Below are 19,375 nucleotides of genomic sequence, written 5' to 3' on the forward strand. Positions count from 1 at the left end.
TGAGACCTCATTGGCAATATTGTGATCTGGAATTCTAAAAAGTCATCATCCCAACTAAAAATCTGCTGAGTGACTGAAACTGTCAAAGGAAGAGAGACGACAAAGCCTTTATATGTTTATAAATTTATAAATACAGGTGTCTTTCAAGTGTCAGCCGGGTTATTTAGCGAATGATTTTTTTCTCTGCCATTTCCTCCTCAATATTTGTTTATATCACGAAGAGAATGCAAAACAGGAATTTAGTACAGCTGCTTCCGTTTTCGGCAGTGGCGAAACAAAATCTGCTACCTTCTTTTGTGCCGCGGCGTGAGTGAGACCTGCTCGGGTCACGACTGAAGTAGAGGAAAGAGAGTTTTCCTCTCACATGACCTACCGCTGCACTGGCAAATGATTAAGCTGCTGAAAGCATCTCATTATCAGTATTTATGAGGGAGTGCGCCAGCCGGAGTAATGACAGCTTTACGCTAAAGTGGCACTCTCTCTTTTCCTCTCTTTCATTCCCTTCCTCTCTCTCCCTCTCCCCCCCCCCCCAAATACACACTCTGTCTTCATTCTTTGGCTTGCTCCCACACACCAGTTGTGTACATATGTACAGGAAACACAGATTGTGCAGATACTGCAAATGTTATCTTATCACGTTAACATCACGTTCTGCCACCCACAGACACTTTGAAAGAAACCTCTTATTTTCTGCGCCCATAATATCCGTAAAATATTCTACCTTGGGTCTTACTCATGTAATCTATATAATATGGCCTAAACTTATGATAGCATTTTATACTAGATTGCTTACATACACACACAGACACACACACAGACACACAGACACACACACAGACACACACATACACACATCGATGGCAGCAGAGTTGCCATGCGTGGCACTAAAACGCCGGGAGCAACTTGGAGTTCATACAATTGTGTTCATACACACACACATACACACATATATATACATATACATATACATATACATATACATACTTTTGGTGCATATATATATATATCAAAAGTTTCATACATAAGCTACAGGCAATTCACCCACATCAGCACAACTGAGCACAGCTGCCTTAAACCATATGAAGCAGATTAACAAAGCTATACTACATTTGTAAAAAAAAAAAAGGTTGATCTGAATAAAAGATGGGACAGAATCGCTTTCTCTTTTTCATTTACTGTGTTCCTCAGTCATTGCCTCTTTTGTATTTTCCTTCCCCACCACAATTATTTATTTCAAGAAATATATATGTTCAGAGAACATGTTTTCAGCTGTATTTTCCCTCTGTCTAAATGTCTTCGACATCGAACGCAGGGATTTAAACACACTTAATGAACATGTCATGTTACTTTTGCAACACGGCCGCAACAACCACTCGCTCTAAAATCATTATTCTATATATTCTGTCATTCACAAAGACCATTCAGAGGATTGGTCAAAATGATCCCTGGTGGAGCCGTGAAAAAAATGCCTTTAAATGCATGTCACTTATGGGCAAGTTTGTTTAGTTTATGTGATATTTAACAAAGTGTCAATCAAAGTGATCATGGTCATAATAGCAAGCATGTAATAATCACAGCGCCATGCCAAAAAGACCTTGAGCAAGATACTGAGCCACTAATTGCCCAGATGCTTTCACCGACAGCAGTTGGGTGTCAATCCAAATATATTACACATTTGAAACACATTTTCAGAGAATGTAATGTGTACCAACCACTTCTGCTCTGTGGAGTTTGAACTCCCGACAGTCGCCATTAAGAGAACACGTGCATCCGGATGACATAATCGGAGTAGATTGACATGCGTTTTACACACCTTAATACCTAGTTTTTTCACCAGCCACCATCTTTAAAATTCCATCCATTATTCCTTGAAACTGTTTCTATTACACTAAATCTGATTTTTTTTTTCACACCTCCTTTAATGGTTTTCTCACTTTTTCAGCATTGCCACTCATGTCTTTATCAGACATGTGTAGTAGATGAATAGAAACACCACTAATGTGTGAATATTGTGCTCTTAAGTAAATTTTAAAGCAGCCTCAGCCAATTACGTGTGACTGAGCAAATTTAATGGGATTGGAAACGAGTGGTAACTGACTTAAAAATGCTATAAATCCAGTTAGACAGCGATCCGTTTATCTGTTTTCCCATCAAAACAATCATTCCACATCTGTTCCAATAAATTGATCCTTGAGAACCGGTTTGAAATGATTTGGAGAATGAAAAGCGTTAGTTTGGACTCGAGACAAGACTCGAGAAGAAAAACATTAGCCAAATAATACAACTATGTCATGGCCTTGAGTTAGGGTCTTCCTCTGCCAACATGTCGACTTCTATGATTAAGGATTTAGTTTAAACTTGTTGAAAATCTGGTTTTGGTCACAGATACCTTTCACGCTCTCTCTAATATTTTTTTCATCTCTTCGCCCAACCCAGGAGACTGAAGAAATTTCTTATTAGTTTGGATCCCCTCGCCGCAGGGGCCAGAGATATTTGACCAAACGGAGAAACCAATAAAGGGCCCATCGATTAGGAAGTACGAGCGCCATATTGAAGATACAGGTGGCTACAAAGAAATTAAAAAACCTGCAACCAAGAAACAGGATAAATAAAAAATAGCATATTAAATCCCACGCCACAACATTCTTTGTGTTCGGGAGTCTATGATAGCTGACAGACTGGAAAGTCGAAATTGTAGCGCGTACGATAAGAAGAAGTGTGGAGGATGTTCTCCAAGGAGATTTGTAATTATCAGATGCTTATGCGAGATCTAACCCGGGGGTTCATAAACCGAAGGTCTGCATTTAAAGACGGAGTCTTGAAGCTAAAAAGGAGCTAATGAACGTGTGATCCCCAGAACACTGGGGGAGTTGGTCGGTTTTGTTTGACTGAACTGACCCCCGGTGTGCGTTATATTCTGCTCCGGAATCAAGTCCATACCATAAGGGAGGTACAACCGTTAAGTGCGTCGATCATTTGGGATCTTGGCATCTTAAATGTTTGGGATGTAAATTATGGGTCATCACTCCGCAGTACAAGTCATTCAGCATTTGCCCTCTCACTGTTTGTCTTGACCTGTTTGTGTATGCAGGTAAGATGAACAAAGAGAGATAGTCATTCACCGATGCATCCTATGCGGGCTCACTGCAAAGTCTCCAAGTACTCCCGGCTGGAGAATATAAGTCAACGGCTTTCACAGAAATGCCAAAACATACCCTCGAGGAGCTTCCGCGGATATGTCCAATTACATTTTTATCCTTATCTTTCGGGTGATTGTTTTTTTTCTATAATGCAATTTCAGTGATCGTATCCTCATTGTCTAAATTCCCGTCCATTGACGTGTACAAGTATTTAATATATCATGCTACAAGTGTAGCACAACTTCACAGCTGCTTCTCCCAAAGTGCCAAAGTTGCTTTCTCGATATCATCTATATTTAACTTTGGTATGAAGGCAAGATTATGTTTGTGTTGTAAATACTAAGTGTGCAGAGGCTATAATATGAATTGGCTGCAACTGGATACTTGTGACTAGGGGGCAAATGGATCTAATGGTAGTCTTAATGCTGGCCTTGAATAATGAGGCCTTTGTCTAATAAAACTGGAAAGCCTCCAAATACCTATAGGGACCTCAGCTAGTTAGAGCAATAACAGTCTATCAAAAGAGAAAGCAAAGTGATTACTTAGAGGGTAATAAATACAAGGTCCATGCTGGGGAGGGACTGGGGGTAAGATTGAGAGAAAGAAAGACAGAGGCTGGGACAAAGCGGGGAAGAAAAGAGCCTATTAAATAAAACAAACGCTACATCTCCTCTTTCACCAAGTGGTGCTTACAAGGGCAGAATGTTGCTCAAATCTGTGCCAGATTGAGATCTATAGGTATGCAAATCAACCAACAAGCATTCTTTACATATTTCAGCTACTATTTACAGAAAAGAAAACGTCAGATCAATAAATCCAATTAATATTTGTAAATATCAAATCATTCATGAAGTCCTTTGAGCTGCTCCATCACTGAGCAACTTCAAAATCAAATTGGGAAATGCAGTCGGGACCTTGACACTTGCACATGAGTGACAAGTAATTTAAGGGAAAAAAAAGCCTTCTCAAAAGCTGTTTTTGTCCCCTTTTTTGATTTTGAGAACCGCTCCATATTGCCCGCCCAAATAGATCATAATTAGGCTGAAAATATGCAAGGACCGCCGACGAGAAAACACAATCATCGCAATCTCGCACATTCCGAAGGTGGCCAAGGGCGAATGCTACACTCACGTAGGAACGTTGAGTTCCATGTAAATATTGTCCCTTATTCAAAATGACAAAATTGAGTTCAAATGTGAATGTCAAATGTGTTTTGAATTTTAAGAACAGTTTGAAAACCAATCAGGTACACCTAGATTGCTTAAACAGACTAAGCAAATGTATAACCCTGTTTTTTTTTTTGGAGGGGGGGATTTTTTTTCCACCCAAACACACAAAACACACACGCACCCAAGCACGGCAACACACAAACACACCAAGCGCTCTTCACCGTCTACCCCCTTCTCAAATGTGTTTTAAGTGGCAGAGTAGTACTGACCTGGAGGAACGCCTTAAGGGCCAGAGAGCTGGACACAATAACACCACCATCAATTATAGCCCCAAGAGGGAAGAGAGAGAGAGAGTCCAATCAGAGAACTTGAGAGATGTGGGGCAGGTGGATCGACAGCCTCAAGGCAGAAGAAGAGGGTGGAAGGAGGGATGGCGAGGATGATGAGAGAGGGAGACAGACTGCGGGTCGCCGCTCTGACTAAGTGACTGGATGAGGATCATCAGGAGTCAGTCACAGAGAGACAGAGAGAGCAGTGGCGTCACAGGGGGAGGAGAGGAGGTCTGAGAGCGAGTGACAGAGGTGAGAGATGGACTTCATCAAGGCTGCTGCCTGATGCTCTGTGTTCAGACTGTTGCTCCGTTCCTGCTCCTCAGTCTTCAGGGCAGAATGTGTGTCGGCGTGCACCGCCGTATATGTGTGTGTGTGTGTGTGTGTGCACTCCGACTCAATCTCTAATGACAGAGCTACGATTCATTGCCCCCCCACACCACCACCACCACTCCACACCCCCCACCAGAGTGACCAATGCCTTTACACTCCAGGCCCTGATACATTTCAGCTAATGTATTACCGGAGGAGCATCAGTGTCCGCTGTCTGCTGACTGGGCTGGACAGACCTAAACACAGCTTTGCCGGGTATTACTGGACCACACCAGGCTTTGCCGCCTGTTAGCGGAGAGGAAGTTTACACTTCATCAAACTAGATTTCAAGTCACCTTCCTTGGCTCTGATAGCACAGCTGGATTTTAAGCTTCTTATGTGAGATTACCAAGCTGTTAATGTGCACAATATTTAAAAGAGTGAGATAAGGGGTTCCTTAACAAACGTCATACTCATTTTGATCAACAAATTAATGAATGAACGGTGAATTGGTTGTATGGCAATCTCAACCATAAACATCTTGCATGAATTGGCTCACTGGTTAGCGCTTCCGCTTCACCCCAAGAACGTCTCCGGTTCAATTCCTTCATGTTCTCCTCACGCCTGCATGGGGTTCCTCCGGTTTCCTCCCACAGTCCAAAAACATGCACTTGGTTAATTGGAGACCCTAAATAGCTCGGCTGTGTGAGTGAGGGAGTGAATGGCTGAATGTGCCTATATGTGGCCTTGTGATCGCCTAGCAACCGGTCCAAGGTGAATCATGGCCTATCGTCCATTGACAGCAGTGCGACAGACCCTGCAACCCTGAGTGCAGGATAAGCAGTATAGATAATGAATGAATGAATGAAAAGTAGAGTAATTTATCATTTCAGCTATTACAGTGTAACTGTTAGCTCGACTGTTAATATTAGTAAGAGGTTATTTGTTTGCCAGTGTGACAACACTGCAGTGTCTGTCCTACTTTGGGCAAAGCAGATGACCACAGTTGTGTATCTGTGTCTCTAACAGATACACAACATCCACTCTGTGGATGCCGGGACAGATCAGATGCTGCCATCATGTCAGCTATGAAAAGGCATCTACTGCCAGCGTACTTCCATGCCGATTACTTCTTCGACAAGATGATTTGTAAGCCGCCATATTCCCAACACTATATTTACAGAAACAGAAATCGAAGATAATCTCATCAATAGCGGAGGATTAAAAACATTTAAGATCTCTCAAAACCGAGTCTGCGGTTGAATACAGAACAGGCTTCTGTAGTATCAAGCCAATTACTTTCTTTATATAAGAGCTGTTGAATTATTTAAAAATTCTGTAGACTGTAAATGGGCGACTTGTGAGAAGCTCCGGTCATATATCCCTTAACTCCACCTTAATTCGGCTCTCCCAACTTGCAAGTTACTAATAGATACGGATCGGAAGAAGAGAAGCTCAAAATGGCAAAACTGGATCACGTGAAATTCATTTTTAAGCATGATCTCGTAAGTGCATGACTGGTGTCACCATTCAAAGGTGTAAAGGAGTTTTCAGTTGGAAGACACCGGGAAATGAAGTGTGTGGCAGACAGGACTTGACTTGAACCTGCTCTGGATACATGCAGCATACGTTACATTATGTCATTATGAACATCATGTATTACATTACTGCCCTTAGTTGTTGTACCAAATTTTCCGTCACTCTGATTGGCTTGTCCTTAGCCCATGTGTGGTCTGGCAGTGCTAAGCTAGCCTTCTAAATCATCACGCTAAATCGTGTTTAGCTTCTGTCTATACGAATCAGCAACTCCACTGTCATACTCAGAAATAAGTAAACGTGTATAAAAAAAGAGCCGTGTTTTCCAGTTAAATTGATATGTTCTAAAGAAAGTAAAACATATTAAACTGGGAAAAAATATCTTTGTGCGTTCCCAATTCACAATAAACAAAATTCTTCAACTCAGCAGGAGTTGAAGATACGAGTGATAATGTTCTCAATGAGCTTGGCATTCTGCCTTATGGTCAGTGAGCCCAGTTATTACTGATGTTGCCATGGAAATGCTCATCCTTGACTTTTGGGGTCAGAGCTTCTGTTTGTTATGCTGTTGATCTGAAATATCATCAAGCTTTCTTCAGCATCGCTAAGTCCATGTTTAAATCTGACACAAAGGGGTATTTTCCTAGATATAGTTTTAAAATGCAAAGAAAGAATTATATTCCAATCACCAAAACAGGGGATCTTTAATGATCTCTACACACCGTTTGATTTGCAAGAATAAAGAGAGAAGATGGACGGATAGCAACCCATCATAGCAAGTATAAATGGAAAAATCTGGCGATTACCAGAAAGTAGAGAGGGATGAAGAATTAGTGCCAATTCGTTCTTCCTTGGGGACCAAGCGAGCCAATCCAAGTCACAGTTCTTCCACAAAGTGTTTTCAGTCTCACTCCTCCAGGGTGCTGCTCGCAATAGCACAAGACAGTCACACCGAGTATGTCCCACATTTGTCTCTGCATGCTCTCCTCTCCTTCGTGACGAGCATTTCCTTGCTTGTTCTCTCTTAAACCTGTCTAGTATCAACATGTGGCACATGTCCTTGACAAGTCAAGAGGATCTTTCACCATAGGAGATTGGCGGCAGCATCAGCCATTCACCCCCTTTTCCTCTGTTTTCCCCTTTTTCCCTCATCCTGCTGTCCCTCCTTCACTTTCCCTCCCTTAATATTGAGTTGCCGGGGTAAGAGGGGGCCAGAGGAATCTAATAACTGTGACAGTGGGGCTTTTGGCATTGTTCCTGAAGCTGTGCAGACACACACAGGGCTGTCTGCTGGCTCTAATGAAAGGTTAAATGAATAGGACAAAGTGACAGGAGGTACAATAAAGAAACAAGACCGAGGAGGGAATGTGTTTGCAAGCATGTGTCCGTGTGTGTGTGTGTGTGTGTGTGTATGTCTGGTGTGTGTTCCTGCATATGTGTGTGTATGTGTGTGTGCGTGCACACAGCTCGAGGCCAGCAGTCTTTGCTCAGAGAACAACAAGGACACACATCCACAGTGCCACAATATTCAAAACAGATTGGTCTGCAACAGGGTGTGTGTACACATTCATGTTGCTGTGTCAAATAAAAGTGTGCGTGCGTATGTGTGTGTGTGTGTGTGTGTGTGTGTGTGTACGTGTGTGCATGTGACTCACACCGGGACAGAGATGCTTAAGCGGAATTCCAGCATGGGGTTCTTTGATAAATGTTAAGGTCACAGGCGGAGGGAAGGGAGGGAGCGCGAGTGCAGTGGGGGGAAGAAGCAGCGAGGGTGACGAGGGGGGACGCATGTCTCATCTTGTGCCTCTCTGCCTGTGCCTTGGTGGAATGCGGAGTCACATGAAAGAGGCCCTCTTTCTTCCTCCTTCTATCTGAGACTCGTCTCTTGTGTCTTGTCTCAAAAGCGCCACTGTCCCCCTCCTGACACACTACCTATCAGCAGATTTTCTCCAAAAAACCTCAGCCACCCACGAGCACATGTGAAAACACACAGGCGGCGTCATTTATATTTGTCCGTACGTGCAAACGCGTACATGCAAACATGCGCACTCGAGACAGATGAGCCCTTCACGCACAGTGTGCGAGTTCCCGTCACACAGGAAAAGTGAACCGAGGTACAAACAGAGAAAATCCCATCATCCTTAGACTGTCTGATTACTATGATTATCAGTTAAACAACCCCTTTGTCACAAACAATCACAGAGGACTTCTAGCGTGCCATCTCAGCGTGTGATGAGAAATTCCGAGGCACAAAACAGTTCAATATGCGCAACCCGATCAATTCCAACTGTGCATCACACTGCCATTGTGATATAGATTAAGGCACAGTCAACGTCACAGTCACGCTTATAACGTGGCATCAGACTGAAGGAGGACGAAGGGCAATTCATCTGAATTGCATCAAATCAGTTTCACAGGTTTAATCCGTGTGTGCTGCCAAACCGTGAAGCTGAACTGACGTGACCCTCCACAAAAAAAAACAATGATGAAGCCTTGTAAACTGTAGCCAATACATTTTACAATATAAAGAACTTAGAATTAAATTTCACAGGACAAGATAGAGGCGGCAGCAAGGTTTTCTCATATTGACCATCGTGTGCTGCATTTGCACATCAACATGCACAGACAACGGAAAGCGCAGTTGTTTGTAAAAGAACATTAACTGAGGCAAACTGGTTGTTTATTTTTGTTCTGTTTTTCTCAGATAATCTATTTTCTTCCCCTCGATCCAAAGTCATCTGTAATTCTCAAATTATAGGCTCAACTAATATAGTGGATAAACAAACACATACACCCGTATAATTCATGTGCAGATGGCTGCGTTTTAATTCAATTCTAAAAACCTCCGTCTTCATAAAATGACCCAACGTGGCCGTGAAACTTTTGAATCTAACCGGTAAATGATTACCGTACTGACCAGCTTTGATGAGCTGCGTTATTTTGAAAAATGAAAAGCCATAAGTGGCTTATTTTTTTCGCACACAAGTCCCACCTTACCTTTATCCTTATTTACTCAGATATCACCCTCGCAGCCATGCATTATATTGAAACATGCAACCATTCACTCGCTCATTCACGTGTCTTATCAATTTAGGGTCTCCAATAAACCTCCGATGAATGTTTTTGGATTGTGGGAGGAAACACGAGAACCTTAAGTAAACCCCCGCAGACACACAGGGAACGTGCAAACTCCACACAGAAAGAATTGAATGTAAATATATATGGCTTTGGTTACGCGATTACATAAAACATACAAAACATAAAAGTTGAAGAAAATGGCTTTTTTTTTGGAATCACCGAAACCATCATGTAGAAATAAACTTGGTAACTGACCACGAAAATACACCTTTAGCAACAAAGATTTCCCTCTGGTTAATGTCCGTCTTCTACCTTGCTGAAAGAAGACTTGACAGTCTGGAAAAAGAGCAAAAACATGATTTGTTACACCGGCATTTTATATGCTGTAAACATTTAACATTGGCCAAAACAATAAATGAATAAAAGAAGTGTGAGGGTTTTAACAGTTTTACTATGATGTTTAACCTAAGCCTCTCTCTGTCAGTCACAGAATTATATCATTTGACTACAACTTCATACACACGATTCATGTTCATATAAGGCAATGTTCTCATTGCCAAGTCCGCATTTTAATTTATCCAGCTTTCTCTAAACATTTTAATTACTTGCTTCTCATCCTATTTTTGGCATGATAAAATCTGAAAAGACAGGACTTACAGGACGTAACGGAAATTTGAACCAGCTCGGCAGGGCAGATCTTCCGTGGTCATTTTACAGAGTGTTCCAGTCCACCCTTAAGTCTGCAGTGTTGTACTCTTGCTTTATTTGTAGTTTTACAAATTTCCAATTCAGTCGGTTCTCATTAAAGCCCATTAAGACAAATGCTATCAAATAAATTACAAGGATATTGATTGACATCACTGAGATTCCAATGAAGATCGTGAACGGCTGGAGAACAATGTTCTTTGTACATCGCCAACACAAAGAATACATCTTGTTTGGAGAAGACATGTATCTATGACTATGCGACGACTCTAAGGAAGATGTTTTCAGAAGCCTTTATATTTGTAATCTTGCAGAAGCGGTTCAAGTGCTGACAGGCCATCTTGTTTGTCATATCTAATTTGAAAAAATGATCAATGAATGAACTAGAATGACTGTTTTTGATTGGTTATTGATCACATCGGGTGCGTGACTGCTTGGGATGACTCATCCAAGTGTGTCTTGGCTGTAAAGGGAATAAGAAGGTCTTGAATGGTTTGCCATGTCAAAACCAGACCCGAATCCCTCTCATTATAATCTATCCTCCTACGCCAAATGTTTCGCCGTGCTAAGCCAAAATACCAAATTAATAGTTGACCACACAACCTCGCGAGGTCCGAGTCTGCACGTCTGCTCAGATCTACATACAGCAACCCAATGTATCAATACTAAAATGGCCATCAATGATTCCAAATGGGATCTTTATCATCAACATTTAACTGTTGAAAAGCTAATTTACATGAATGCATAATAAGAATTAAAATTAAACAAACATATCACATTGCATTTTTTTTTTCTTTTCTAGGAATCTGTATCCGGATCTTGAGATTTTGTTTTTAACACTTTTTTTTTCACTTTTATTATTCAATTCAGATTCAACAAAATGTACGTCATGATGAAATTTTGAAATTTTGCTGCCCTGGCTCAGCGCGGTGACAAAACAGTTGCTATGAAAATTAAAACGAAAAAAGTACAAGAACTCTTGTAAACACAATGCACTCTGAAAATGTACCAAAATAGAGTTAAGATATGTATTCACAATATATTTAAATATATTACAGTGAATATGCCACAGATTTTATCCCCAAACGCTACATAAGCGTCTTTGTGTACCGTGAAAAGCGCTATACAAATCGTATGTATTATTATTATTATTATAAGCTACCGATGTAAAAGGATATACGGAAAAATAATGCAAACATCAGCATGCAATCCATCCATTGCTAACAGCCTCACTGTCAACTATTCACTCTCCCTACACTCTGCCAGAAATGTGTTATGTTATTAAGTTGCGGAAGCCAAATGGAGAATCATGATATTGCTGCTGCTGCTGCTGCTTCACATTAAAGTACTTAACTTCAGAAAAAAACACAGGGTCATTTAATAAAAAAAACATGTTTGTCAGTTAGTCTTGCAGTTAGTGTTAATTAGTCCAATGATCATTTTTAATTTTTTACACAGAGTTACAGAACAAAAGGGGGTCATCAGTGTGTTGTTAAGAGTTGCAGGCACCATGAAGCTCACCTCCAGCTTATTAGTCAGATAACCAGCTCATTGAGCGCCGCTGTTTGCAGAAAACATCTCGCACCAAGCAGATTTCATTTGCAATTATTTTTGACTGACTTCTTTATTAAAACAACATGAATGTGTTTTGATGAGTTGAACGGATACACAAGTTATACAAGCCTGGGGCGATTCAAAAGTACGACGCAATAAGAAAGGCAACAGCTACTCATTAAATAATAATATATTCTGTATTCTGATAGGACTAGATGGGACTCCTTTGCAGGCAGATACCAATGGCATCAACTCTCTTGAACTGAGGAAACTAGTCAAAAGGTTGAAGAAATAATCACAGAGTGTAATGTAAAATCAAATAAAAGTTAGAAAAGCAAGAAATTAATTAAATCATTTCAGTTTTGTAAAAGAAGAATGTGGTTTCTCATTAATTGGCAACTTTTGCCCCCATTTACTGTGGAATATGACCGAGCATTAACGTTAAATCAAACTTTTAAAACATCAAATATAGCATCAACGTTGTGAGCAGGTGTTCGGATACGACTGAAATCTGTTAGCCCAGATCGAATGTCATTTTCATCAGTGTCAAACTCCCAAACACACAATGTTAATTATCCATCATCTAAGGAATTGTGCAGTAAAATGCCTTGTGCCTCATCTGTAGCTGCTCAATATAGTGATTTTGCCAAAGTGAACTAATGGTGAAAATGGGACAAGGTTTTGGGTCACAAACTTTCAGGGACGTGCTGATGCACCAACCCAGCTAATGGATATTCGCTGTCTGTCGGTAAAAGTCAAATATTTTATGACTGGACATCGTTTTAGCCAAGAGGTAAGCTCTAGTCGTACTTTTTTGAGATAAAGAAAATATGTTTATATACTGCTATTTGCAAGCAACAATATGGGCACCAAAAAAAAAAAACAACTTCTAAAATAACGACAAAGATTTCTCACAAGACAAAACAAAAACCAAGATTTCCATGCCATGATTGATCTGCACGTGGAGTTTGATGCTATGTTCTTCGCTGTGATATCTGAAAATTGCACATGTATGAAATAAATTTCTAGCACCCATCTGCAGTAGGAGGCCAGAGGCCATGCGCATAAAATGACTGAAAACAGGCCAACAACAAGACACCAAGCCCAAATTACGGAGGCAAGCAGATGAATGGCCGTGAAAATGGAGCCACGGGAAAAGAAAAGGTGCGCAAAGCATGTTGCTAAAAGTTCAGGAGGTTTCATCTTTTAGTCACGTTCAGATGAAGTGGAAACAGGACCAGAGGGCTACGATGGGGTAGGGAGGGAGTCTGGGGGGGATGGGGTTGGGACTTTGTTGACATCTGACATCTGACATCGCGCAACTACTGAGAGTGTCTCTCTGAAGAGATGGTCACAGATGGAAGGAGAACAACTGTCCATGTTGTTGGAGGCAGGATGGCTAGATCTGCGAATTGGTGTGATGGAGCATGATGTGGCAGCAGACAGAAAGGCGCATAAGTCTGCACATATGTGCTGGTACGGTCCCGGGAAATATACTGACCGATCTATCAGTTAAACCTTTGGATGAACATATATGTATTTTAAACTACACTGTCTATATCACATTTCCAGTAACTTCATGGGAACAACACAGTACATTGGCAATCAGTAATGTTTAAAATCAATAGAAGGTTGCTGAAATGGTCTGAGCTTACGTGGCACTTTACACAAACAAGCCATTCGTACGCCAACATGCCAATGGCGCTAATCGGGCCAACGGGAGCACAATAGAGGATCAGCGTCTTGGCCAAGAACACTTCGACATGTGTATCTTGGGATCGAACCGCCAATCTTTTGAATTGGAGGGAAACCCGCTCTAACCTAACTTAGCCACAGCTGCCCCGTTAAAACTAAACTACCGGAAAGCAGCACTGTATTACGGAGAATTAGCCAAAAAGTGGACTTAAACTATCCACAAATCCATGATAAAACATCTACAAATTTGAAATAAAGGATTTACGACATAAGATTATCCTTTATTTGTCCCATGGCATGAAAATTGCGCAAGACAATGATTCCAAAAGTGTCTGAGAATTGTAAGTTTATTAAGCTTTTTAAAATCGTAATTAATAATATGCAAAGACAAATGATTGACTGAGGCAACCTGTTGAACCAAACCAAATCAAGCACACAGAGGTGTTTACAGCCGGCAGGTCCAAAGAGCAGATAGTTTATTTAAACTAGCAGAAAATGCTCAGAATCAAATTCCGAGTTCGGTTTGTCTGCAATTTTGGACAGAAAATAAACAAAACTACATATGAGAAGATTCGAGTCCGAGCGAATCATTTCAAAGGCAATTCAGGTAAAAATAACATTGTCGGGCAAAGTTAGTTAGAGAGAACTAGACACTGAAGGCAATAATTCCAAAGTCAACATGCTACGTCTCAGTTCTCAGGAATTTTTCATGAGCCACCACTTATCTTGTCATATCAGATTTCTTCCACCAGCTTTTTTGGAAGGAAGAGAAAAGACACCTTGAGGGCAAATTATTCTCTTTTAATCAAATCACTCTGTATGGCCTGAGGAGATCTTTGCATGCCTTTTGAGTCACTGGGACGCGGTGCTTTATTGCGCACACCTACAATAAACACAGCAAGCCATGCAAACAAGCAGCCGCACACAGAACCCGCACTGAAAGGGCCGCTCGGTGTCGTCGACGCGAAAGCGAGAAATGAGACTCAGCAGTAAAATAAAACATGCGAGAAGAAAGAAGGAGAGAAAGAAAGGGGAGCAAAGTGGCGTCTGGAGTTTCCATCACGAGCGAAATCCCAGATTTTCTCACTCACTGTTCGTGGAATAAAACTGAACAACTTTATCCTGGAGTGCAGTCAGTGCAGGAGGGAGCTATAAAATATAAATTATACCACATAACCCTATACCTCCCAAATGAGCCATTTGGTTACAACTATACTCCTGTTCGTTACACAGGTCCAGTGTCTCTGGTATTTCTATAGCATCAACATGAATTATATCCTATCCCAGCTGAAGTACGTACGGATTACAAGTGAAATGTAATTTCCCTACCGATTGGACCATCGCCAAAGTGTTTATTTTACACACTTACCGGTAATTAGTTCTGGACAGAATCAATTAAGGCCACCCCCAAAATTACAGATGCAATTGTTCAGAAGAATGACTTTTTCCCGATAGAAAAAATAAATAATAATCAAAGTAAATGAAAAGATACAGAGGAGGTATCGTGGTAAAATGTTGAATTGTGCAGAAAGTGTGATATCATTTCTCACATTAAACAAATAGAGGGAGCGTGCGGCTTCTGCACCCACTGGGCGTGTTCATGTTTAAGACCAATGTTTTCCTGATTCCTTCCTAGAGGAATAGGATAGTGTTTGGATTAGCATGTGAAATGAAGCTTGAGCAAAAAAAAAAAAAAAAAAAAAAAAAAAAAGACACACACACACACTTACATACGCACACACAAAAAAAAATGAACACATGTAAGTACAAGTATCAGTTTCCACTTTAAACACAGCTTGTAGCACTGAGCCTGATTGTAATCTGATTAGTTTGCCATTACCAAGTGTGATCTATATCCTCCCCACCGAGACAATGCTATCATTTAGCAGATTAAAACTCAAAGAGAGCTATCAATCGTGTGGTAGAAGAGGACCAACACGTTTGAAATACCCCGTCATAACAGCTAATCATTTACATTTCTTTTTTTGGTTTTTAAAAACAGGACAAACATATTCAAAGAAAGGATTAAATTTCTTACTCGGCACGCTAAGGCGTTTAACATGTTTGAGCTACATTGCATTATGTGTACTGTTTTAGATGATTAATGTCTCGAGTTGTGCACTTTATGAAGTGAGAAATCCTGCCGTCCAATTTGTTTTAATGTCTCTGGGTGTCTCGGGGCTTGGGTTACGCTGTCTCGTTCAAAGAGTTTCATCCGGGGGGGGGGGGACCCCACGTCCTGACCCTGAACCCCCCCCTTTCACAATATCACCTTCACTGTCACCGCCAAACTAAACATTATTGCGAGAATGCAAAAAATGATCACATACCTTTTTAAAGAAATTAAATTAAAACTTTTGGAAGCATCTGCGACTTGAAAAATAGAAGTCAAATTTTCTTTTTTTTGGGCGGGGGGAGGGGGGGGGCATTTCTCGGGTATTTATAATGGCTAGAATTCAGCAAAAATATAATTCCTAAAGTCATCTCTCAATAACACACAAGGGTGGAAAGAACACAACGGAACGACAAAAGTAAAAAAAAGTACTTCCCGCCCGTTCTTTTAAAATAAAAAGCGATAAGAAAAAAAAAACAGGGAAAAAGAAGAGGATGAAGATGAGGAAGGAGTTCTGGATGTGAGCAGTAATCAGAGGGAGCCAGCAGGGGGGACCAGGAGGGTTGGAGGGGTCAGAGCGGAGCACCACTAAGCAGCCTTTCTCTTCATTAGCAGCCTCTCTAAGGGGGGCGTCACAGGCCTACCTGTCCAGCAGATTATTGAACCGGCTAACCAGTGGCTCCCACACCGCACACACACGCACCCGTGCACACTCTCCCCTCACTGATTCCCACAGACCCAGAGGAATCACGACCTAGCAGCAATCTCGCTGACAACTTTCACTTTTTTCCTTCGCTCCACGCGGCAGCAGAAGCAGCGGCCGCACAAAACCCGTTGCATTTACCCCCAATTCTCCGGCATTTTGCTGCCAATTCCCTCAACCATGTTACTCCTCGCATAAATGTGATTTGTTTTTTTGGGGGGAGGTTGCGTGTGCGTTTCCTCTCGGCAACACAACAAAACCTCTGAGCTCATGACGGGCGTGTGATAAACTAACACTCGGAAATAGTGTTTTGACTCGTGCTACCAAGAAAATGCGAGGTACGCGGATGTCTGACTTGTCCGGTGAAGGAAAGCAGCGCAGAGATAAAAGTAATGAAATGACAGTCCTGGAATGTAAATTGGCGTTCTTCACCAGCGGCAACTCGGCCTCATGAAACATCCACGCTGACACACACTCAGGCCAGGGCCAAAGTACAGTGCTCGACATAAATCTCACACACACCTCACTGATGAAAGTGTACTTTTGCAGTGCTTTCGAGTGGAAACGTCCGTCTCTCTCACTGTTTAACTTCTCGACCCCTTCTTCCTCCTCCTCCTCTTCCTTGCTGTCTCCTGAAGCACGCTGAAATGTCTTAAATTGATACAAAATGTCTCTGTTTTATTGATTTTGTTGGGGTTTTTTTTGGTGTGGGGGGGTTCTTCCCAGTGTCATAGGTTGCCCGTTTGCCCACCTCCTTAAAGGTAAACCACAAGACAAGATAATGTCAAAAAAAAGTCTAATGCTCAGACAAGTCGCCATTCTAAAAAAAAAAAAAAAGGTATTTTATCCTTTCCAAGAAATAGCATAGCATAAAAACATAAAAAATATCTTGTTTTTGTACTCACACCGAGAATCATTACTCAGCCGACTACTTGTCTGCTTGAAAAATAAGGAAAAAAATCTAAACCAAGAAACACTATATTTCAAGAAATCAATAAAACATTGGAGAGAAATGTTATACAACAAAAGAATCCGGAGAAAGATTGTGCAGGACAGTCCACTGTGTGTCTGAGTGTCCCAAGCCTGGGAGAGAACTTGGCAAATGTCGCTGCCAGCTGTGAAGCGGATTCTGTTTATTTGCTTTTTATCCATGTATGTATGTTTCCATTATGAAAATAAGGCACGGCAGCTTCCAAAAAAACTCCAACCGTCGCGAGGACACGGTGAGAAAACATCTCATCTGCAGGTAAAGATGAGTTTAAATGTTTCTGTCTCTTGTGGGAAACATATTTTGATTATTGTTTTTCGTGTTGCTGGAGTTGCATTTGTTTCCAGAATCTGGGTTTGTGTGTTTTTTGTTTTTATTTGTACCAGGCAGGGGGATGCAAAGAAGTGAAACTCATTTCTGAGGTGAGACCCAACTTAGGAACTGAATCTATTAAAAACAGTTTTTTACTTCTTCCTGTCTGTATTAATTTATTCATTTTATTTTTTCTTTATTTTCAACATGGATAACCTTGTTTGGGTCTCAGAGGCTATAATAAGGGCAAAAGTGGAAAGAGAAAAGCATTCAAAAAAAAGTAGATAAATACATACATTTAAAACATATTTTGTTTTCTTTTGAATAATATATAAAATAAACAATATTTAAAGATTAGCAGGTAAGATTGTGTGTTTGTATGTATGTGTGTGGGGGGGGGGTGTAATATATTAATCATAAACACTTAGTTAACTGTGTATCCGATGAGTTCAGATGCCACAAGTTGTGAGCAGGAAGCGTGTTTATTCACATGTGTGTTTGTTATCAGAAACATTTATATAAGCTCAAAAAAATATATATTTACCATGGCTGCATGTTGTATCTGACAGACCCCGGGGTTCCTGGCACTTTTCAAACTTGGCGTCCTCAAAAAAGTCTGACTTCGCCCTCAAGTGGGGAACTTTCTCCTCTTCACTTCGGGTCGCTCTCTTGACGGCGTTCGTTTAAACAAACTTTTTTTACCATCGGCTCGATGTGACAGTTTGGAGGTTCAGCCTGGAGATGTGCGTCTCCCGGGATGCCCACAAGTCGCGCTGCGTCTTCTTCGCCTTTTTTTTTTTTTTTTTTTTTTTTTTTTAGGAGAGAGGTGGGGAAAAAAAAACTCGTCGCCTTCACGGTCAGAGAAAGTGTGTGTCCCCCACCTTTTTTTTTTTCTTCTCACCTCCCGTCTCAAAAAAAAAAAAAATCGGAGTAGTCGGTGATCGCTGGCAGCAGGCGTCGTAACGGCTTGTCCTACCTTGAGAAAAAAAAGAAAACGAAAGAGGGGAGAAAAAAAAGAAAAAGAAAAAAAACGCCTCCCCGCACACACACACACATGCACACACACACACACACACACGCGAACATACGCGCGTACACGCACACACTTCTCCGGATGGTTTCCTCTTGCGGAGTCAGCGCGGTGCGCCGTCCGGGGCTGGAGAGGGAAGGGAAGGTGGCTGCCTGCTGCGTGGATCCACACGGGTGGGGGGGTTCCTGTGTGACTTTAACCCCCCTCGGGGGAGTGGGTGAGTGCGTGGGGGTCCGGACCCCCCTCCCCAGGGAAATGATTTACGATCCCGACTCCGACATGTGCCAAAAGGATGATCCCCCCCCCTCCTCCACGGAGGTACGAAAGCGCCGGAGAAGCGGGTCGCGTCGCGTCCCGTGGCAGCCCTTTTCCACATCCACGGCACCGCCGATCCCGGGATCTTTCACTCCGACCCTTTTAATAAAACCCGAAATATCTAAAATCATCAATCAATGAATCGATGTTTTAATCTCCCCTTGCCAAAAGCTGTCATAGATACACGGTGATACTACATTAGAATTCGCATTACTGGTTTAAAGTTTGCCCCCCCAACACACACACACACACACACACACACACACACACACACACACACACCTTCTCTGCCGCTTCATTTGCGTTTACACACACACGCACGCACCCACGCACACGGCTGTAAGGGAATACTTCACGGATTTACTTTTGCGCAGGGGATGTGACGCCGATTTCCCA

At 41.7% G+C, this 19,375-nt stretch overlaps 1 protein-coding gene across 1 annotated transcript in view; it reads right to left on the reverse strand.

The window, feature by feature from the left end:
- Positions 1-18,634, reverse strand: part of bnc2 (basonuclin zinc finger protein 2) — a 167,520-nt gene extending 148,886 nt beyond the window's left edge. Inside the window, exon 1 of the mRNA XM_086157279.1 lies at positions 18,179-18,634. Within this exon, the coding sequence (XP_086013405.1) occupies positions 18,179-18,181 (3 nt within the window). The 5' untranslated portion in view covers positions 18,182-18,634. The remainder of the gene's footprint in view (positions 1-18,178) is intronic.
- Between the last annotated feature and the right edge of the window lie 741 nt (positions 18,635-19,375).

Source organism: Fistularia commersonii, chromosome 12, assembly GCF_037954325.1.
Source record: "Fistularia commersonii isolate RoL2024-O1a breed Wild chromosome 12, RoL_Fcom_v1.0, whole genome shotgun sequence".
NCBI lineage: Eukaryota > Metazoa > Chordata > Actinopteri > Syngnathiformes > Fistulariidae > Fistularia > Fistularia commersonii.